This window comes from Theropithecus gelada, chromosome 6, assembly GCF_003255815.1.
Source record: "Theropithecus gelada isolate Dixy chromosome 6, Tgel_1.0, whole genome shotgun sequence".
In the NCBI taxonomy this organism is placed as follows: Eukaryota; Metazoa; Chordata; class Mammalia; order Primates; family Cercopithecidae; genus Theropithecus; species Theropithecus gelada.
The window spans coordinates 139,483,825-139,506,705 of NC_037673.1; the positions used below are offsets into that span (position 1 = coordinate 139,483,825).

General features: G+C 40.0%; 1 protein-coding gene across 3 annotated transcripts in view; it reads left to right on the forward strand.

The window, feature by feature from the left end:
* Positions 1 to 22,881, forward strand: part of ARHGAP26 (Rho GTPase activating protein 26) — a 460,108-nt gene that overhangs the window by 419,184 nt on the left and 18,043 nt on the right. Inside the window, exon 21 of one of the 3 annotated variants that reach the window (XM_025387513.1) lies at positions 19,356 to 19,631. The exons of 1 other annotated variant lie outside the window; for it this stretch is intronic. In XM_025387513.1, coding sequence (XP_025243298.1) covers positions 19,356 to 19,631 — 276 coding nt within the window. The remainder of the gene's footprint in view (positions 1 to 19,355; positions 19,632 to 22,881) is intronic. One more of the 3 variants, XM_025387514.1, reaches the window with a different exon arrangement.

The following is a 22,881-nucleotide window of genomic DNA, read 5'->3' on the forward strand; positions in this document are numbered from 1 at the left end:
ATGTTCAGCCCTACCTGGCATGTCGTGAGTGCACTCTATCCATTGGGAGCTGTAATTTTAGAAGCAGGACTTCGTGTTGTTGCTACGTCTTGCTTCAGCAGAGAGAAACATTTTGCTCTTGACACTGATTCTCCTTTCTCAGCTGTAAGGAGGCCACAGTCCCCTTGATTTTGAACCCAAAAATGGAAAATGAGAGCACTCCGTCTCACAGGACACGAGGGACTGATCAGTCCTCGTGTCTGATCCCTCCCTTCTCAGAATCCCTACAGTTCTTTTGACCAAATCTCAGATTAGCACTTAAAGTTTATTAATTCAGTGGATAAGAAGCTTACACATATTTCCAGAGCCAAAAATAATAATAAAATCCATGCAAACAAATAAAAGGTCTTAGAGGAACAAAGTAATCACAACGGTGTTTTGCTATTAAGTACAACACCTGGGGCATTCACACTTCCCAGTCATGTTCAGAGCTGATGTAGAGCACAATGGGAACCAAGATCAGTGGTTCCCACCTCTGGTTGCTCATCAGAACCACAAGACCAGAGCAGGAATAGTGTTTTGAAAGTATAGCTTCTTAGGCCCCAACCCTGCCATACTCATTCAATTTCTTGCTAATGTGAGGACCTGCCATTTTGTAAAGTACATTTGATTTTCTTTCATTTTTGTAATTTGCTAAATTGTCATTTGTAATAGTCCTTCCCGGAGAGGAGTCTCCTTTCTCTCCTATAGTTTTCTGGGAGAATGACAGAAAGTTGGAGTAAATGTAAAATGCTGTTTTGTCACGATAAGGCTGGGTGACAATACTGGAAGAAGGAAGAGCTGACAGAGACATGCTGTGGGGTTTTGGGGATGACATTGTGGAAAGTTTGCCCTCACTAACATTTCAGGTGGATATTTTTGAAAGTGTAGACTGATGATTTCTGAAGGGAACTGAATGAGCTTGTAACACTGTGACTGTGAATACTGTTGCAAGTGAATTAACATAAATATACTGACAAAAAGGGAGTAGAACTTTAGAACTGTTACATCTCAGGTAGTGAAAGTGAGGGTAACCTAGAAAAAGGAGGTGTAATAACTGTGGTATCAAACAGTGTGCTGCATCCCGCAGATAGCTAGAGATGTGTCAGGTTACACAGAGGAAGAGAAGTTCCTAGGCTGTTTGTTTGGAGCTTGCGTAGTTCCCGTTTTCCAAAATGGAACAAGCAATATACTTTTTTAAGGGTGCACAGAGACTTCATTGAAAAGGCAAGCATTTGTTTCCCTAAACAGAGTGACTTTTTAGCTTTACCAAGAAACAATTTCATGCAGGAAAAGTATGTTTTGCTGTTATCAGCTGCTACTGGGAATTCTGCTATAGACAGGCCAATGTTTACTACTGATATTCTTTCCACAGTTCTTTCAAAATAGGACCCTTTCCATTAAGTTCACGTAGTATTCTGGGAAAAGGCTCTGTGATTAGGCAAAGAGACTGTGAAGGAGCTTAGGCAGAAATGGGGGTTAGCTTTGTTTTAATCCCAAATATTTAACCATAAAAAAAGATGCACTGGGGCTTAAGACAGTGAGCCGTCAGCAGTCTACTTTGTTGAGATCTCAGCTCAGATGTCACCCAAAAGAAGTTGCCCTAGCCACAGAATCCAAATTACAACCAGACACCCTCCCCACCCAGGCACCTGCTTTCACACTGCCTTGATTTTGGTTGATTTCATAGCTCTTAATACCATCTAAAATTATCTTCTTTGGTTGTTTACGAGTTTATTTTTGGCTTTACACACTCATAAGTAGTATTTCCTAAATTTTTTTCCATTACAATAATAATTTAAATGTTATCAGAAAAAATATTTGGGGCATGTACTTTCAATATGTGTTTGTTTTTATTTACTTAATTATAAAGTATATACCTGTCTTAGTAATTGCTATATTACACACATTAGAAAACATAAAAAATATAAATGTTATAAGAATCAGATATTTAAAATGCCAGTAGGAGCTTTGATATTTTTCTTCTTCACCAGCCTGTGTTCTCCCCCACCCTGTGTTCTCCCCCACCCTACCTTGAAGCTTACTGAACTTGAATGTAAGCTGCCTGAGAGCAGAGGCCTTGCTGGGCTTGTTTCCTGCTGTGCTTCCAGTGCCTACAACTGTGCCTAGCATGTAATAGGTGATAAGTAAATATTTGATTATTAAATATTTATTGTTGAGTAGTAAACAAGGCTAAGGCACAATTCACTCTTCCAGGCTCCTAATAGCCAAGGTTTTACTACATCTTTGGAGGACAGAAGGAGGGGGAAAAACAAAAAAATCATTACAGTAAATCCTTATTCAGCACATATTGTATTAGGAAGGCATTCTGACCCCTGATTTCTAGGGATCAGAATGCCTTCCTAATACAATATGTGCTGAATAAGGATTTACTGTAATGATTCAAATCCTTCACCAACGAGGTAATTACAGCTTCCTTGGTAAGAGCAGAGCTCAGGCAGACAGACAGGTGGTTTCTAGTTTCTTTTATAACAGATGGCACAAATGGACCAGCTTCTGAAGCTTTTTGAGGAAATTTGCTCATAAACAGTTTTAAATATTTTTCTTTTATATCTTCCAACACATGCTTCTTAAAGTAAAAATGCTTCAGTAGATTGCAGGCAAGGGCACATATTATGAATAGTGCTGCATGGGGCAGGGTGCTTGCAGCTTGCCTGAGTAGCAGGTGCAGCATGTCAGGAACATAAGAGGGAGGCTCCGTGCACCATGGTGGCTAGATACACATTGAATTTTCCAAGTTCTTAAGGAAATAACAAAGCTGTCAACCAAGAATTTTATGATCAGCAAAACTGTTCTTCTAAAATGAAAATGAAATAAGGACATTCCCAGACAATTACTAGAAGAAAGCATAGGAGAAAATGTTTAGGTTAGGCAAATATTTCTTAGATTTAACACCAAAAGCACAATTAAAAAAAAAAAATTAACAAATTGAACTTGATCAAAATTAAAACTGTTTGCCCTTCAAAAGACACCACTGAAAAAATGAGAGGGCAAGCCATACACTGGGAAAATATATTTGCAAATATTATCACTAATAAAGAACTTGTATCCAGAATCTATGCAGAAATCTTACTACTCAATAAGAACATCATGTCCATAGAATGGGACAGAATTCAGTAATAAACATAAATTGACTACTTATACATGCCAGAACATGGGTGAACTTCAAAAAACATTATGCCAAATGAAATAAGTCACACACAAAAGACCACACAATATGCAATTCCACTTTTATGAAATATCCAGAAAAGGCAGCTCTCTAGAGTTAGAATGCAGATCAGTGGTTGCCTGTGGCTGAGAATGGGAGAAGGGCTTAACTGCAAATGGCAGGAAGGACCTTTTGGGGTGGTGGTGACATTATAAAACTGAATATGAATGATGCTTGCACAGCTCTATCAATGTTCTAAAAGTTGTACACTTAAGACAGATAAATTTCATGGTATATAAATTATACCTCAATACAGCTGTTTTAAACTCTCCCAGGAGTATAAAGCATTCCTTAAATGTTGATAATTGTTTTTATTATTCTGTAGGTAGTGTATACAAATGATACCAAAATTAAGAGAGAGAAACGTTAAATGACTGTGCACACCTTGCTTGAGCGGACAAATATGCTTTTCATTCATTAAATTAGCTCTTCCAAAAAATTAAATAGATCTTGGGAAAATATATGCCACACTTTTACAAGAGGGTAAAAAAGGGTTAGTGGCCAAGAACAGAAATTTCCAAAATGTGAGCTGTGTGGCACTGAGATAGCTGAAATAGCTTTCAATGGCACTTGGATGAACTTTCTTCTATATACTACTAATAAAGAGATGTTATTTACAATGGACTAAAGTAGACATTTGTTAAGGAGATCAATCTAAAGAAAATATTAAGAAAATATTATCTATTAAAATTACATGTGGTACACAGATGTGACAAACATAAAGAAGCTGGGGCACGCATGACTGAGGTTGGGCACCACCACCCAGTAGCCAGGAGCAAGAACAATGCCAGTGGGTGGCTGAGAATGAATACTGAAACACAGGCATTCATCCAAGTTTATGCCCAACGTGCCTGTCTCCCTCCCCACCAGAAATGAAATGTCTGAATCTCCACTTCCGTCGTATTTGTCAGGCCTAACTGTCTTAGGCAAGCCGGCAAGTGGCCGTATGTGGAGCTGTCATGACAACACCAGAATGAGAGCTATACCGTTTTATGACATCAGATAATTCTGACTCAGAAATGTCTACCTTCCCTGTCTGCCAGCAGTCTTACCGTTGGTTTCTGGTAGATCCATTTCCTTTCTTTTAACTATTTACTTGATCCTGTGGAGTCTTTCTTTAAAATACAGTCTTTAGATATTGTCAGTTCCAAGCATTCACAGTGTGCAAGAGATAAAAGAGGGATAAGACAACTGCAATTCAATGTAGCATCAAGACCTGAAGAAAAACACAGCCCTTGAAGATTCCAAGGAGAAAGATCTAACTCACTGGAGAAAGATCAAACTCATTGTGATATCAAAGAAGCCTGAGCAAGGAGGTCACATTTGAAATGGGCTTTGAATGGCAGGTGAGCGGTGGTTATGGGAAAGGGAAAGGCATTTCATATGGGAATAGCAGCATCAGCAAGAACATGGAGATGCAAAAGCTTAAAGCACACTCAAGGCACAAGTAAAACCATTTGACTAGAACAGGGGTAGGCAAACCAAGGCCCACAGGCCACATCCATCCAGGTGCCTGTTTGTTCTATGGCTTGTGAGAAAAGACTGTTTTTCCATTGTTACATTTTAAATGGTTATATAAGTACCTCAATAATATTCTCAGTTTTGCCTCTTGGCCTGCAATGTCTAAACTATTTATTTGATGGCCCCTTAAGAAAAAGTTTGCCGACCTGGAGAGCCCTGGGGACTTTGAAGGCAAGTAATGAGTACTGAGAGGGGAGTTGGGGCTCTGTTGTGAAAGGCCTTGAAATGAGGAAACCCAGCTAGCTTAAGGGAAAGAAATGGAAGTCATAAACTGACATTTTGGGAAGTCTCACGGTGGATCTAACGCTCAGCACGTTTGGATTTAAGAGCCCAAATTATTATTTTGCTTGGCTCTTCTTCCCTCTTTTTTTTCATTTTAACTTCATTTGCGGACAGATGTTGGCCATATAATATGAAAAAAGATCTCTGGTCACCCTAAGCCAATACATTTCATTGTTGGATCCAGAAAGAAGAGCATTCATATGCAGTAGGCTCTCCTTATTCACGGTTTTGCCTTCCTTGGTTTCAGTTACTTATGGTCAACAACTGTCTGAAAATATTAAATGAAAAATTACAAAAATAAATAATTTGTAAGTTTTAAACTGCGTAGCATTCCAAGTAGCATGATGAAGTCTTGCTCCCCGGGACAGGAATCATCCCTTTGCCCAACATGTCCACACTGTGGACACTAGCCACACTTTAGTTGCTTATTAGCTACCTCAGCTATCAGATTGACTCCAGGTATTACAGTGTTTATTTTCTTTTTTTTTCTTTTTTTCTTTTTTTTTGAGACAGAGTCTCGCTCTGTCACCCAGGCTAGAGTGCGGTGGCAAGATCTCGGCTCACTGCAACCTCCGCCTCCCAGGTTCAAGTGATTCTCCTGCCTTAGCCTCCTGAATAGCTGGGATCACAGGTATACGCCACCACACCCGGCTAATTTTTGTATTTTTAGTAAAGACAGGATTTCACCATGTTGACCAGGCTGGTCTTGAACTCCTGACCTCAGGTGATCCACCCACCTTGGCCTCCCAAAGTGCTGGGATTACAGGCGTGAACCACCACGCCAGGCCTACAGTGCTTATTTTCAAATAATCCTTACTTAACAGTGGCCCCAAAGTCCAAGAATGGTAATGCTGGCAATTTGCATATGCTAAAGAGAAGCCGTAAAGTGCTTCCTGTAAGTGAAAGGTGAAAGTTACTGACTTAAGGAAGGAAAAATATATGCTGAGGCTGTTAAGATTTGTGGTACAGTAAGATATTTTGAGAGATTACATTCACGTAATTTTCATTATATTATTTTAATTGTTTTATTTTTGTAGTTGTTCATCTCTTATTGTGCCTACATGTATAAATTCAACTTTACCATAGATATATACATATAAAAAACATAGTATATACATAGTTCGCTACTATCCCCGGTTTCAGGCATCCACTGAGCATCTTGGAACATAACCACCAAGGATAAGGGGGACTACTTTATTAGACTCCACAGATGAAGAAGGGTTCAATGCATGTGATTCAGGCCTGCCCCTGCAGTGAAATCAGTGGGACACTGGACCCACCTGGGTCACTTAGGATGGAAAAGAACTTCTCCAAATGAACCAGAAGAAGGGGAATGCAAAAATTCTAGAATAAACTGTAACTACTATTCCAGTCTGCCAGAGTAAGGAATTTATTCTACATTCGTTAAGTAACGAGAAGTTTATGAGCAGGAAAATGCTCTTCATTCAACAACATTCAACAAATATTTGTTAAGCTATGTCTTTAGCAGCTGTATGTACTTACAGTGCACAGTAGGATGGACTGGAATGGTAAAAGGTAAAGAAAACAGGCTGAAGATTCTTGTAACGGTCTAGGTGAGAAGGCCTTTATCCTGTGAGCAATGGGGAAGCATTGAAATGTTTTAAGCAGAGAAATGATGTGATCATCAGATTTGAATTTTGAAATGTTCACCAAGAATAGTTCTCTTAAGTTAAGCATTTATGTATAAAACCTTTTTGCACTGTAAGTCAACTCATAGATTATCCAGAGTGCATTTGGATCCACCTCAGATTTGAAAAAAAATAGAAATTATAATTTTGTGAGATCAGAATTGTGTTTTGCCATGTCTGTTTTTCATTGACTTCTCTGTAGATATTTGGTTTTGAAGTACAATAACTAGAAGAGAATATAAAAATGATTTTTCTTCAGTTTGTTTTTATTCACAGATGGTAAAACTCTTTTTCTCCAGTGGAAAGGGTGAGTTTGCTGGAAAATCATTTAAAGTTTTTTTCCAGTAAAGTCAATAAGCTCTTCAGAACCAAATGAACAAGGGGTAAAAATCACCGTGAAGCCTAGTAAGATTACATTCCACCACGGCAGCCTGCGCCAGCCATTGTGGAGGGCCAGCGGGAACACAGGGAGAATGTCAGGTTTGTGAATGGTCACGCTAAAGGAGCAGGGCCAGGTGTGGAAAATATAAATGGAGTAAAGAAGAAGCTTGAGTAGATTAAAATCAGATCAGAGACAATTTTCCACATGTTTAGACGACTAAATAAGCACCAGAATTAGAGGGAAGTCTGCTATTCACTTGGAGGGAAAGAAAAAGACTTGGAGACTTTCAGCCTTTTCATCCAAGTTTATCTCTCCTTATCTCTCAGCCTCATCTGCCTTTCATAGTATCTGGACCAAGGTTTGTGCATTTGCAAGAGTTTAACTTAATCATCCTGGACATTGTCCTTAGCAGAAGTGCTGCTTCTATTGCTGAAAAGTCCTGAACATAGTGAAATATTGTAGGCTCCTTACTCAAGGAATCTCCTCTCTCCAGGGTTACCCGGGAGCTGAAATGCCTTGGGCTACTGCTGCTAATTTTAGATACTCCTTTGTTTTCAGCAGTGGACATTTAGATTCTTATTAAATCTTTTTCCTCTCCCTAGTCCAAACAGGAACTATTCCCTGAAAGTAAACCATATAGGAAAGTATGCCAGAGAGCCAATGCCTCTCAGCCTGTGTTGTTAACATGTTGTACAGCTTACTCAGAATGCTACATCAGAGACACCCTCCTTGATGTCCCCCTACCCCGGGTAAAAGGAAGAGACCACTGATTTACTGTAATAAGTTTACCAAAATAAAAAAGTCTCTAAAAGAGTCAACATAATTTCTCAGTGCAGTAGGCAGAGAAACAATACAAGTTGGGAGCTGCCAACTGTATTGTGCAACCTAAACCATGGATTGGTGCAACAAAGGCTGAACTATCATTTTGCCTCTATTAAACATCCTTATTCTATGAAGTGAAAGTCGCAGTTTGGGTGGCTGGGGAGAATTGTTTTTTTTTTTTTTTTTTGTAATATTTATTAAATTGTGGTTATAAAAGTAACATGTTAATTGCAAAAATATGTTTTAAAAACACAAAAACTTCATGTATGGGGACAGGGGGTCTAGGGGAACTCTGTACTTTCTGCTCAGTTTTGCTGTGAACCTCTAGCTACTCTAAAAAAATAAAGCTATTTCAAAGTTACCTTTAATCTCATCACCCAGAGAATGCTGCTAATATGTTAAGGTATTTACTATCCATATGTTTTAAGATAGATTTGAACATGTATTAAAAAGTACATGAAATATAAATGTACATCTTCACAAATTGTTATTTAGCAAACACCCCCTAAATAATACTAAATTATTATTTAGTAACTACCCCCCGACACCCGGTTAAGAACTGCAACCGTGCTGGTGTCCACATCTCTTGCTTTCTCCTCCCTCATCACAGTCTTCTTCTTCCCTACAAGGGTAATGTCTAATCTCATGTTTATGGGAATCAATTAGTTTTTATTTATGTTTTTACCTCATAAATACATTATTATGTTATTCATGGTAGTCATGTTCTGTAAAGTCACTGCAAACATGGAATTACTGAATACTAAGCCGTTACATGGAGGAGAAATACAGAGTGAGCTTTCTGCAAGCCCCTGGTCACACATTTTCATCACCTGATCAATACATCACCCTGTTTTTTGTGTATTTCTACTTAAAGACGCCTTATTTAATATTACTATTGATTTATTAACATTGAACTTAGGACCAGCAGCACCATTAACTCATGCCTGGAGCTCATCTGACATACACATTTTCTCTGTAAGGCACATCACAACCTTCTTGTGCTTAGGAACACTTGACAGTGCTTCAGCTGTATGCTTAGGGGCCATTTTAAATGGCAAAATCACCATCGAAGAACACAAAAACGTGGTACCAGGTAGACTTTGAACAGACACTTGTTTACAGTATGAAAGCTGAAACAAGGCAGAGCTTTGTTTCAAAAAAGTATTGATTTTGAGGTTACAGATACATTTTAGCAAGTAGGTGAATTTGCTAATAAAGAATATGGAAATAATGAGGATAGACTGTATATATGCCTATATGCAGTATTTTATTTTTTTGAGTTCGACTTCGTTTGCTCAACCATATTTAAGTCATTTATGTTGCTGTAGTTCATTTTCATTGCTGTAGAGTACACTATTGTATTAATACACGAGAATTATTTTTTCATTCTACTTTTTCTGAAATTTTGAATTTCCAGTCTCTGCTTTTACAAATAATTTGCTATACACATTCTAATACACGTCTTCCAGTGTACACATAACACACCTTTCTCTAGGGTGTATGTCTAGCAATGGAACTACTGGGTCCGAGAGAATAATATCTTCACCTTTGATAGATAATGCTACCCTATTTTTGAAAATGATAGTAGCAATTTACACCCCTCCTGCAGCAAAATATGAATTATGGATGTACCTCATCCTCATAAACCTCTGGTATTTTCAGCATTTTGATGTTAACTATTTAGTCATTCTGGTGGGTGTGCAGTAACGTCTCACTGTGGTTTTAATCTGCATTTCCTGCAGTGCAGAAAGGTTGAGTGCCTTTTCTTTTGGATTTTCTCTTTTAATATCCCTATTCAGGTTTCTTGCTCATTTTCCACTTGGTTGTCTTTACTCACCAGTAGGAAATCTTTACATAGTCTGGTTATAAACCCTTTGCTCATTTGTATGTTGTAGGCTGCCTTTTTACTCTTTTAATATTGTTTTTGATATGCCCTCTCTATGCCCTATTGGATAAATTCCAACCTCTGTTTGGGAACCTTCAGTTTCTGGAGTTATTTCTTCTAAAATCTTTATTGTTTGCCTTTGGCATTTAGGTCTATAATCCATCTGGGACACATTTGTTATGTATGGTGTGAGGTAGGGGATTGTGTCATTTTTTTCCATAGAGATATCCAGTTATTCTAGCACCATGTATAAAAGAGCACTTTCCACTAGTAGTATAAAATAGTATAGACCCATGATAAATTCCAAACAGTATAAATAAAAAAGTGAATGTACAGTCCATATCTGTACATTCAGTTCCACACTCTCAACCCCCTGAGACAGTCATAGTTTCTTGCTTACAGATTTTAAGAATCATGTTTAAACATCTCTAACATTTAAACAGTGGCTTTAGATTATACCCCAGAACAATGAAAGATTGGATGTAGTAGCACTATTGCTTTCCTTTTATTTTTATGTTACTTGAGTGAATTTGTTTTGGCAAGCACAATATCTTCATTATGTAGAGAAAGGCAATTGTACTGCATTCAATTTAAGAGTTATATGCCTAGTAAGGAAGTATTGGGATTTCTTAGCAACTATTCATATCTTTTGAAATAGCAAATGTTACCATATGAACACTTCATAATGCCCCCAAAATGCTTTAGTGTTTTTTAAAAAATGAATTCATAAATTGTGAAATTTTTTAGTTGAGAGAAAGTAAATAATTTTTATTCTGGGAAATTCTGTTGTGCCTGAAATGTGGTATTGGAAAAGATTGAGAGGCTACACTTAGGTTCAACAGGAAAGAATATTAAGCTCAATAAGTATTGTGAGCCATGGTGCACAATAGAAGCATTCTGCCCATTTAACCTTTCTGGCCCTTTCCCTTGAGGTTTTTCTGTACAATGAGCAGTTGAACTAGGACTGTTGTCCAGGTGTCTTTGTTTCCAATCTGGAATTTTTCCCTCTACCTCATATTTCTGTATTATTCAATGGGAAAAGATTCAGATTATTGACTTGGGGAACATTAAGGATGATGTATGTGCTATTCCAAAATCTTGAATTTTGTTTAAATCATGGAATTACTTGCCATTCCTACTCACCCCATCTAAGTTTAAAGTTTATTTAAAACTTCATAAATTATTTTATTCATGTAAATAATTTCAACTTTTGGATTCAGGGAATACATGTACAGGTTTGTTCCATGGGCATATTGTGTGATGCTGGGGTTTGGGGTATGAATGATCCCATCTCCCAGGTGGTAGCCACAGTACCCAATAGTTTTAACAAAATTTTTTTAAAGCTAGAAAACAGAATCACTGCATTGTACACTAGTCAAGCTATTTTTAAAGCAAATTATTGAAGAAGTATTTTAAAATGCAATTCCCTATTATTGTTAAGACCTTAAGGGGATTTCACTAGTTTCGTTAAAATAAGAAACAGAACTCTGTCATTTTTTAAATAAAAATGCATGTTAAATTATATTAGATGAGGGGAAATAATCTGTGCAAAGACATCTGCACATGAGTAATAGAAAAGAACATGGAACAGTCAAGCTCAGGGACATGTGGATTTTTTCTGCTCATAAAGTTGTGAAGTATATACTGAAAATCCAGGAGGTTAGGACTTATACAGGATTTCTGTGTTGTAAAAGCTTGAGTGGACACACATAAGGAATATATATCTTCAAATTTTCAACAGATAAAAACTGGTTTTGTGTCATTTGGTCTGGTTTACCACTAGCCAATTTACCGCTATTCCTTTTGGCTCTGTTTTCTTGGCTAAAGTTTGATTTCCCTCTACCTTAAGTCAAACCATAAAGGGATATTTTCCAAGGAAGAAGAATTCAGTGAAATGGGATTAGGTTAGATAGGACATTTTAGATTTTCATGGAATTTTCTTCTCTTTTTCATCATAGGGAAAATTAAAGCCGCCCCCTGTTACTTAAATAGCACCATCCCCAGTTAACAGTCTAACCCGGAAGGGGAACTGACAGCATTAAGATGAGCCCTGGGCCGGTGATCCAAGGCTCAGCCCAGGCCTGAGACATATGATTGGGGACCTGGACTGCAGATCATCAGCCACTGCCTGGCAGAGGCGTGCAAATGCCAATTTTACTGCTTCTCCATAGTCTGACACTGCGGAGACTCTTAGTGCAAGACTCTCAGGCCCTTCCTTGTGTGCCTCATCCCTCCTACTTCATCCTTGTTTTGAAAGTCCTACACTAAGCTACAAATCCACTACTCTCTTTTCCTTTGGGAGCAGCCATACCTTTCAACTAGGGGGTCTCATGTCTCCAGGTTGTGGATATCTGTCTGTCTATCCATCTGCCTGTCTTCTTCCCCATACGACCGTCTTGTCAAAATGCCCTTTGGAAAATTAAACATTGCTTCCATGTGGAAACAACACAGGCAGGGAATTGTATTCATTCATATATCACTGAAAATATCAGGAAAGTAAAGAGTCCAAGGTAACCTCTGAACACTGAAAAAATGTCCATCTAATTTTTTTCTAATGATCATGCTTAATGTTGGTGGTGTCATGGTGAGAAGGAATTCTCAATGTTGGTGGAAATGCACAGCAGTAGAACCTTTCTGGAAAGCTATTGGCATGGTATATCAAGACCTTTAAAAGAAACTCCTAGCCTTTGACCCACTAATTTTACTTTCAGGAATTTATGCTAAGGACACAATTGAGACACTGGCAGGGATCCTCTACAAAGATGTGAGTTGCAATATTATTTATAATAGCTAAAGGGGGATAGGAGTCTGAATGTACACAATAAGAAAATGGTTACATAAATCAGAATATACCATACAATAGAACACCTGTAGCCATTTTTAAAATATGTTATCAAAGGCTATATAATGGCATTGGAAAATGCCTTATTAAGTGGAAAAAAAGCAGGGTATTAACTACATGTGTAGTATAATTCTCCAAAAAAAGCGAGGACAAATATGCCAAAGTGTTAACAGTGATTATCAGTGGCATAAATTATGTATGATTGTATTCCTTTTCTTCTTTATTTTTGGTATTTTCCAATTTTCTACAAGGCCGTCGGTAATTTTCATTATTAGAATTTTGAAAGATTAACTTCCTTCTTCACGGCCAGCTTACTCCTCCAGTAACAGAACCTTTCATCTTGTAGTAGCTCTACTACTGTGGTGTGGAGACCAGAGAGGGTCTGCCACATCCCTTGTCACACTGGGAGCCTGCCTGGGCAGCCCTGCCACAGTACGGCAGGCATTCCCTGGCTGGTCCAGCAGATGTTCCATCATTCAAGTGAGTCACCACAGAAGGGTGTCAAGCTGATGATATTGCTACACACTGTACTTGAACTATCAGCCACAACCCAGTATGCTGCCAAACCTTTTAGCCTTATCTTCCTAAACCGTTATTCTTTCACTGTCCAGTGAATTTCAGAGAGACTGACTGGGACTGTCTGACTCCTTTTGAGGACACTGTGGACCAGCAAACTAAAGTGGATGTAAGCCTACCAGTTGAATCCAAACCAGACCAGGAAATGTTCCTTCCATGCTTAAGTATATGCCATGTTGTTGCTGTCATTGCGCCTAGATGTGGGGGCCTGGCAGGAACCCAGGAATATTTAGGGGCACTGGGTATTCAGCTCAATACACCCATCTGGACTCTGAGGGTTGTAGGAATGCCTTTAGGAGTCGTCTGCTAGAATTGTAGTTATAAAATCATTTTATCCTCTTTTTAATTGTTTGTTATCCTTGGCTTCATTAGTGGGAAAGGGGTTGCAAATTTGATATTGGAGGTTTCAGAGCCAGGAGTGAAATTGACCATTTTGAAATTTGTCTGTTTTGTTTTGGGTTTGATGAGAGGCTGGAGGGAGCAAGATTTTTATTTTATTTATTTATTTATTTTGTCTGCCGTTGTCATTTTTAAGTAACCTACAGCCAGACACTTCTGTAGTGAAAGGAGAATTTAAGATTCTACAGAGTCCTGGGCCATAATAACCATCCCTGTGCGTCTTATATCTCACATATGTGTTTGTTCTATGAGTATGAGAATGCGTAGTCATACACCTTTAGTTTTGCATCAGAACCAAAATACAATGTGCTCTTTATTTCTTGGAGGAGTGTTCGTCTGTTTACAGTCCTTCTGTTGCAATAGGCATCATTGTGGTACATAAAAATGTGCAGTAGTATTGTTGATAGGTTTATTGCCATGACTCTAAAGTACAAATAAACAAAAGGCATAATTTCTTTAGTCATTTAAAAAATCACAGAAGTGAAGAGTTCTGTAGATGTTGATTAGGTCTGCTTGGTCCATTGCTGAGTTCAAGTTCTGAATATCCTTGTTAATTTTCTGTCTTGATCTGTCTAATGTTGACAGTGGAGTGTTAAAGTTTCCCGCTATTATTGTGTGGTAGTATAAGTTTCTTTGTAAGTCTCTAAGAACTTGCTATATGAATCTGGGTGCTCCTGTATTAGGTGCATATATATTTAGGATAGTTAGCTCTTCTTGTTGCATTAAGTTAGCTCTTCTTTTTGCATTGATCCCTTTACCATTATTTAATGTACTTCTTTGTCTTTTTTGATCTTTGTTGGTTTAAAGTGTTTTATCAGAGACTAGGATTGCAATCCTGCTTTTTTATTTTTTATTTTTATTTTTTGCTTTCCAATTGCCATTCACAATTGCTACAAAGAGAATAAAATACTTAGGAATACAACTTGCAAGGGTTGTGAAGGATCTCTTCAAGGAGAACTACAGACCACTGCTCAAGGAAATAAGACAAGGACACAAACAAATGGAAAAACATTCCATGCTCATGGATAGGAAGAATCAATATCATGAAAATGGCCATACTGCCCAAAGTAATTTATAAATTCAATGCTATCCCCATCAAGCTACCATTGACTTTCTTCATAGAATTAGAAAAAACTACTTTAAATTTCATATGGAACCAAAAAAGAGCCCATATAGCCAGGACAATCCTAAGCAAAAAGATCAAAGCTGGAGGGAACACGCTACCTGACATCAAACTATATTACAAGGCTCCAGTAACCAAAACAGCATGGTACTGATACCAAAACGGATATATAGACCAATGGAACAGAACAGAGGCTTCAGAAATAACGCCACACGTCTACAACCATCTGATCTCTGACAAACCTGACAAAAACAAGCAATGGGGAAAGGATTTCCTGTTTAATAAATTGGCTGGCCGTATGCAGAAAACTGAAACTGGACCCCTTCCTTACATCTTATACAAAAATTAGCTCAAGATGGATTAAAGACTTAAACGTAAGACCTAAAGCTGTAAAAACCCAAAAAACAACCTAGGCAATACCATTCAGGACATTGGCATGGTCAAAGACTTCATTACTAAAACACCAAAAGCAATGGCAACAAAAACCAAGATTGACAAGTGTGATCCAATTAAACTAAAAAGCTTCTGCACAGCAGAAGAAACTATCATCAGAGTAAACAGGCAACCTACAGAATAGGAGGAAATTTTTGCAATCTATCTGTCTGACAAAGGGCTAATATCCAGAATCTACGAGGAACTTAAACAAATTTACAAGAAAAAAAAAACCATCAAGAAGCGGGTGAATTATATGAACATATACTTCTCAAAAGAAGACATTTATGTGGCCAGAAAACATATGAAAAAAACGCTCATCATCACTGGTCATTAGAGAAATGCAAATCAAAACCACAGTGAGATACCATCTCATGCCAGTTAGAATGGCAATCATTAAAAAGTCAGAAAACAACAGATGCTGGAGAGAAATGTGGAGAAATAGGAAGCTTTTACACTGTGGCTGGGGGTGCAAATTGGTTCAACCATTGTGGAAGACAGTGTGGTGATTTTTCAAGGATCTAGAACCAGACATACCATTTGACCCAGCAATCCCACTACTGGATATATACCCAAAGGATTATAAATCATTCTACTATAAAGACACATGCACATGTATGTTTATTGCAGCACTAGTCACAATAGCAAATATTGGAACCAACCCAAATATCCATCAATGATAGACTGGATAAAGAAAATGTGGCACATATACACTATGGAATACTATACAGCAATAAAAAAGGATGTGTTCATGTCCTTTGCAGGGACATGGATGAAGCTGGAAACCATCATTCTCAGCAAACTAACACGGGAACAGAAAACCAAACACCGCATGTTCTCACTCCTAAGTGGGAGTTGAACAATGAGAAAACATGGACACAGGGAGGGGAACATCACACACCAGGGCCTGTCAGGGGGTAGGGGGCTAGGGGAGGGATAGCATTAGGAGAAATACCTAATGTAGATGGGTGCAGCAAACCACCATGGCACTTGTATATCTGTGTAAGAAACCTGCACATTCTGCACATGTATCCCAGAACTTTAATTTTAAAAAATCACAGAAGTACTATGGAGTATGCATTTTATTATTATACCAATTCAAACATAGTGGTAATAAATGTTAAAAAGTGGTCACTTAATACCAAATGTTACTGCTATGGCTAAACCATAAACAAACAAATGAAATTCTGAAATTCTGTTGTTAAAAATTACATTTGAGGCCAGGCACGGTGGCTCATGCCTGTAATCCCAGCACTTTGGGAGGCCAAGGTGGGTGGAACACCTGAGGTCAGGAGTTCAAGACCAGCCTGACCAACATGGTGAAACCCTGTCTCTACTAAAAATACAAAAAATTAGCCAGGCATGGTGGCGGGGATCTATAATCCCAACTACTTGGGAGGCTGAGGCAGGAGAATAGCTTGAACCTAGGAGGCAGAGGCTGCAGTGAGCCAAGATCGCACCATTGCACTCCAGCCTGGGCGACAAGAGCAAAACTCTGTCTCCAAAAAAAAAAAAAAAAAAAAAAAAAATTGCAGTTGATACTATGATAATCAACATGGGGATTGAGGAGCAAGTTATTATAATAGTTACGAATATCCTGCATTCCAGCCGCACCCCCAGATAATTTCAGCCATGTACTTCTGGCCAAGAACCACTTAGATATCTGAGGATGTGAAAACCATTTAGAACCCACATTGTGTTCACAGAATATGTTCCCAACTATGCCATTAGCCAAAGGCATAATTCTTGGTACAGATGGAATAGGAAGCTGGAGGTGTTTCCTACTTATTAAAGTCATTAAAAAAAAAAAAAAAAAGTTGGAAGGACTTTTTAATTGTCCTGTGGTAACCACTGACCAAAAGAACACATTGGTAAAAGCCCGTGGGTCTGGGCTGTTCTCTTGAACCTCCAAATTGTCCCTGGTTCTGCTTGGGTTCCTGGACTGGGTTGTGGTTTGAAAGTTGTTGCCAAGCTTTGCCTACTAGGTCATTGTCTGGTGGGGCGGGGTTGTGTTGAGAGGACTGAGAAAGTGAGGCCTCTCTGACTAGCAGAAACTGTGGAAGAAAATGGGGACTGCACAGTAGAAAGAAGTTGACACTTTTCCTAGGACTCGAGACAGAATCAAGGGGGAGCCGGGTATTAAGCTAATAATAGCTTAGCCCTCAGCTGATCGATCTTACTGTCTTACATTACTATTGTTTTTAAATCTGTTGCTTCTTGTCAAATATATTTTAAGCTCTTGAGGTCAAGGGACCTTGGCAAATATCATTTATTGTCTTGAATATACTAAGTGCTCAATGACTAGCTTTTGCTGGATTCACAAAAAAAAAGTTTTAAAGAGTCATACTCTTTCCATTTTATTTCTTCTCTTATGTGAATTCCATCTGCTATATGAATCTGCCAGAGCGAACACTGGAGGCAGGATTGGGGATTCTGTTGGAATTTAGAATATGTTGAGTCTTATTGTGATTCTCTATCACTGTATTGTCATTTTCCCATGCAAATAGGGGAGGGATCTAAAGGAAACACATGAATCAGTGGTTAAGAAGAATTCTAATGCTGTGACTGCGTCTGTAAAGAAGCTTGGCACAGGCTAGAGGAACAGGGCAAGTCCTGCTATCTCAGAGGGAGTACACTGGCTGCAGGAGCCCTGGCCTTAGAATCAGCAGATGAGGTTTGAACCTCAGCCCTGTTACTTATAGGCTGGGTATCCTTAGGGAAGCCTCAGCTTAGCCCGGGTTTCCACATCTGTGAAATGGGAATTATAGCAGTACCTGTTTGTGGGCTTTTCGGGTGTGTAAATGAGATTCATTAGTTTATTCAATAATGATTTGTTAAATATAATACCTACAGACACTATTTTAGACGTTGGATATATAGCAGTAAGCAAAACAAAAGCCTCTGCCTCATGGAATTTATATTCTAAAAATATACATAATTAAATTTAATAAAGTGTTTATCAGTCACATTAGTTTGAGCCTCTCTGATGAACTCACGCTGTGGTTTTTGCTGTTAATTTGTCTATAGGAGTTACAACAGTAAGTAATTAGGGCTACTCTTGGGTGTCATGTTTGAATTGGTATAACCCCAGGGAAGTCCCAGTAAGTAGGACGTTTGTGTGTGCCTGCTAAATTGCAGTATGCTTAGAAAGCCTGTTCCCCTTGAACTGGATTTCTGTCATTTTTGCCCCCATGAAGTGCTTACTTCAAACAGTCCAGCAGTCTGCTGAGATTCAAGGGTGGCAAGTGGTGGTGTGGCTGAACTGGTTTCTCTCAGTCATTGGTGTTTGCCCTATTTGTGATGTATGATTTCACAGAGTTGTGAAGGTGCTTGTGTCATTTGTGGAAATAAGTCCAAGGGCTAACACAACCAATTAAAATCCACAAGCCACATTTCAGTGAGTAATTTCAACCTTTCCTCTCCAAACTTTTCATTAGCCACCCGTCAAAGAACAAAAAGAACAAATTGAAGGTTCAGTTCATTTTTTTCGTTGCCTTCCCTCTGGGGCTTTTCCTTTGAGTATCCTAATGCCCAAATTCCACGAAAGGAGAAGGGGCAAGCCCGGGCAGCAAACCTCAGAGGAACCGCATTCTGCTGGTAATTGCATACCTTCTCCCAAGAGGTGTATCTGTATTCACCTCCATCGGCTATCGCCTTCTTCATGCAGTACTTCAGGTCTCCAGTGGCACACAGCCCATCTAGTTAAAAATGCAAACAGGAAATTATTCTCTCACTGAATGGCCTTTGTGGCCCAGAAGAAAAAAAAAAAAAAATGGTCATTTCTGCTGAGACATAACCTGAAAAACACTCTCCCAGGAGTGGAGGCTGAAGGCTCACTATAAGCTAGCCCTGCCTCAGAACAAGGCTGGTGATAGCATGTGTGTGTGGGAGCTCATGTGCATGGGCTCAGGGCATTTGTCACCAATGGACATGATTGAAGAAGCTTCTATCACCTGAAAAGCAGTTGTTCTGCTGGGCAAAGCTCGTTTATACTCCGAGGAATTACAGAGCAGACGTTACTTGGATGCGGAGGTTTGGTCTGGAGGACTGTGACATGGCCCTGACAGCACGTCCCTGGGTTTCGGTGCTCCTCTGCTCTGCCCAGCTTTCCGTCATCTGGCCTCCCATGACCTCCTGTGCTCCCATTGTGGTTTCCCTGTGTGCTGACAAGTTTTCTGGTTGTTATGTCTTGCAGCCCCCCGAATCCAAGCCCAACTTCACCCCTCTCGCCATCTTGGCCCATGTTCTCGGCGCCATCCAGCCCTATGCCCACCTCATCCACGTCCAGCGACTCCTCCCCCGTCAGGTCTGTTGCAGGGTTTGTTTGGTTTTCTGTTGCTGCCGTTGTTCTCTCATTGGCTTGGTCCTCTCTTCATGCAGTGTTCAGCCTCCTCGTCAACTTTGTTCCCTGCCATCCAAACCTGCACTTGCTTTTTGACAGGCCAGAAGAAGCGGTACGTGAAGACTCCAGGTAAAATCTCGGATGATGACCAATCTGTTCCCGTTTATCCAAAGCTGGCCAGGGACAACAGGGGGCTGCCTCTGCTCTCCTGTGGTTCCATCCTAAGAGACCAGAGCTAAAAGGGACCATTTGCATGAAACCAGCATGGCATTTTTCACACCCTTTTTAACCCTGACTCAAGTTTCTGAACTAATCTCTCTGGTGCCTAGAGTTAGGCGAAGGAGCACCTCCTGAATCAGACTCTGGTTTTGACGGCTCTCTCAATTTCATGTGCTCGCTGTGCTTTGGTATAAGATAACATAAGCAGGAACAGTGTTGAGACACGTGCCAACCTTTTCTTCTCTCCTTTTCATCAGGTAGCATCAGGCAACATTTATTTGCAGGGTTGGGCTTCCCTGAGCAGTGACACCGAGTCACTTAGACCAGATCCAGTGTGGGAGAGCCAAATAGAACACAGAATAAAAGCTTGAGAGACGAAGTGATTTCTCTTAAATTGCTCATGGCTTATGCCTCCTTGTCCCCCATATACTCCCAGAACCATCCATGCTCCCAGCCTGCTTCTGTCTCTGTGTGTCATGAAGCCTGAGCTGTCCTGGGAACAGGCACTACCTCTCTCTGAGGGAGAGCAGCTTGACCTAGTTCCTCTTCTCAGGGCCATGCTGTAGCTTTCCCTGCTTTTGTGACTTCCGCACTTAAGTTATTTGCTCTTGTGCTCCTTGGGAAAAAAAGAGCTCTTTACAACCAGGAAAAGAATGAATAGGGATCCTGCAGAATTCCTATGCTGTGAAACTCCTGAACATGCTTCTCTCTCACGCTTAGTCTCGGCTTTCAGACAACCAGATAGTAGAGCCCAGTTTTAAGCATCAGAAGCGTTTTGGGCTTTGGGAGTATTTTCTCTTCTGTCTTTTTCTCCAAAGGGTGGATCCAGCAGAGAGGCTTAAATAATTGGTCAAGCCGAGTTTCACTTTTAGAAGAAAAGAAAACCCCATGCTATTTATATAGATACAGATACATATATTACTTTATTCCCCACTAGGCACTTACACATCTATCATTTCGTTCTATCCTCATGTGAGAATAAGAAGAGAAATGGCCTGAAACCTATTGTGGAAAAAGAAAACTAAAGCACAGTGAGGTGACTTGGACACAATGACATGACTAAATGAGAGCCAGTCCAGAATTCAGGACTTCTCCCCCTCAGCTCAGCACTCTTTCCTCCAAACACGTGGGTAACCCCAGCTTTGAGTTTCCATGCAGCTCCCAGCCCAGAGCCTGGCTTGCTCTTTTAGGTTTTATACAGCTTTCTACCTGGCTTTGTCCCGGATGATGGGAAGGAGCTTTTCAATAAATTCTTTTTTTTCTCACTCTATAAATAAGGGAAATTTTCAGATCATGTCTTCCTGACATTCTAGTGATTTCCTAATCATTCCTTGGACATCTTCTGGGCACTTTGGGAGACATTAACTTTTTAAGATACCAGAAATAGCATGGATTAGTCTCATTAGATCATACGGACCTGAACCAGAGGAAACTAAGTGACCACAGACAAGTCAGCTTCCAAAATGCCTCACTCACTCATTAGAGTAACTTGGGCTTTAGGAGAATGTAGTTCCTTCATTTTTATCAAAATGGAGTAAAAATCTTCAAAATATTGGCCCTTTGGACAAAATGGGTTAAGAGACTCGAGAGTGGCATCACTCAGCTAAAATCCTAAAATGTCCTCTCTGCCTTGATGCTACTCACGTTTTTGTGACTCTGAGCTTTGGGGCCCTGTTTCTTGTCAAGTATCTTTACCTCTTCACTCGTTTTCATCTCCCCAAATATTTCCAGACTGTTTTTCCTTCCTACCTCTTCCTACCTCCCAAAGTCTTTCCAGATTGACAGAGGGCAGTGGCAATAGAATCTGCCCATCTTGTGTGTCTGGGGTCACGATCAGTCAGTACCTCCTCCCCTGGCCATTGTTAGAATAGCACCATTTGGACACCCTTTAGGAAGCTGCCCTCTTGAAATAGTCAAGGCAGGCAGGGCGCAGTGGCTCACACCTGTAATCCCAGCACTTCAGGAGGCTGAGGCGGGGAGATCACCCGAGGTTAGGAGTTCAAGACCAGCCTGGACAACATGGAGAAACCCCATCTCTACTAATTAGTAAAGTACAAAAATTAGCCAGGCATGGTGGCAGGCGCCTGTAATCCCAGCTACTCAGGAGGATTGCTGGAACCTGGGAGGCACAGGTTGCAGTGAGCCAAGATCGCACCATTGCATTCCAGCCTGGGTGACAGAGCTAGACTCCATCTTAAAAAAAAAAAAAAAAAAAAAAAAAAAAAAGTCAAGGCAGAGTTGGGCTAAGTATGTGTGCCCAGGGGAGCACAGATAGCAACATTGCTGGGGAGTTAGCTCATCAGAGGAACAGAGAGGGCCAAAATCTGTATACTGCAGTGTATAGCAAAGAGGTGGTGGTATACACCCATTATTCAGGTCCATTGAGGCCTCCCCCAAATCCACTTCCAGAGCATGAAGCTTCAGATTTCCTTCCCTGAGCAAAGCCTTTAAAAGTAAATATTGAATTAGACCTAATCAGTGGTCCCATGAACTTCTGAATGATATCTCCTCTGGAAATTGCTTCCTGTTGTCTGTATTAGTCGGTTTTCATGCTGCTGATGAAAACATACCCAAGACTGGGAAGAAAAAGATGTTTAACAGACTTACAGTTCCACATGGCTGGGGAGGCCTCACAATCATGGCAGAAGGCAAGGAGGAGGAAGTCCTGTCTTTCATGGATGGCAGCAGGCAAAAAGAGAGTTTGTGTAGGGAAGCTCCCATTTTTGAAACCATCAGATCTCATGAGACCCAATCACTATTACGAGAACAGTACAGGGAAGACCATCCCCCACGATTCAGTCATCTCCACCGAGTCTCTCCCACAACACGGGAATTATGGGAGCTACAAGATGAGATTCAGGTGGGAATGCAGAGCCAAACCATATCACTGTCCCCTCTTCAAATCATTTATAGACTTTGTTCAAAGTCAGGAATGAAGATGCCTTTTGCAGCACAGTAGAGAAAGGGTGCTGGAGACGCATTCCCTCCATATTTCCCTTTTCTTTCACTTGCTAACCCCTCCCCCATAAAAGCCCACAGCCCCAAACCCATAACTTGCATTTGCACAGGAGTCCCTGGAAATTATGCCTAAATGATCAACCCTTTGCCACCTGCCGGTCTAGCTGGTCCCACCTCCCTGTAGTGCCATATGATGGAGAAT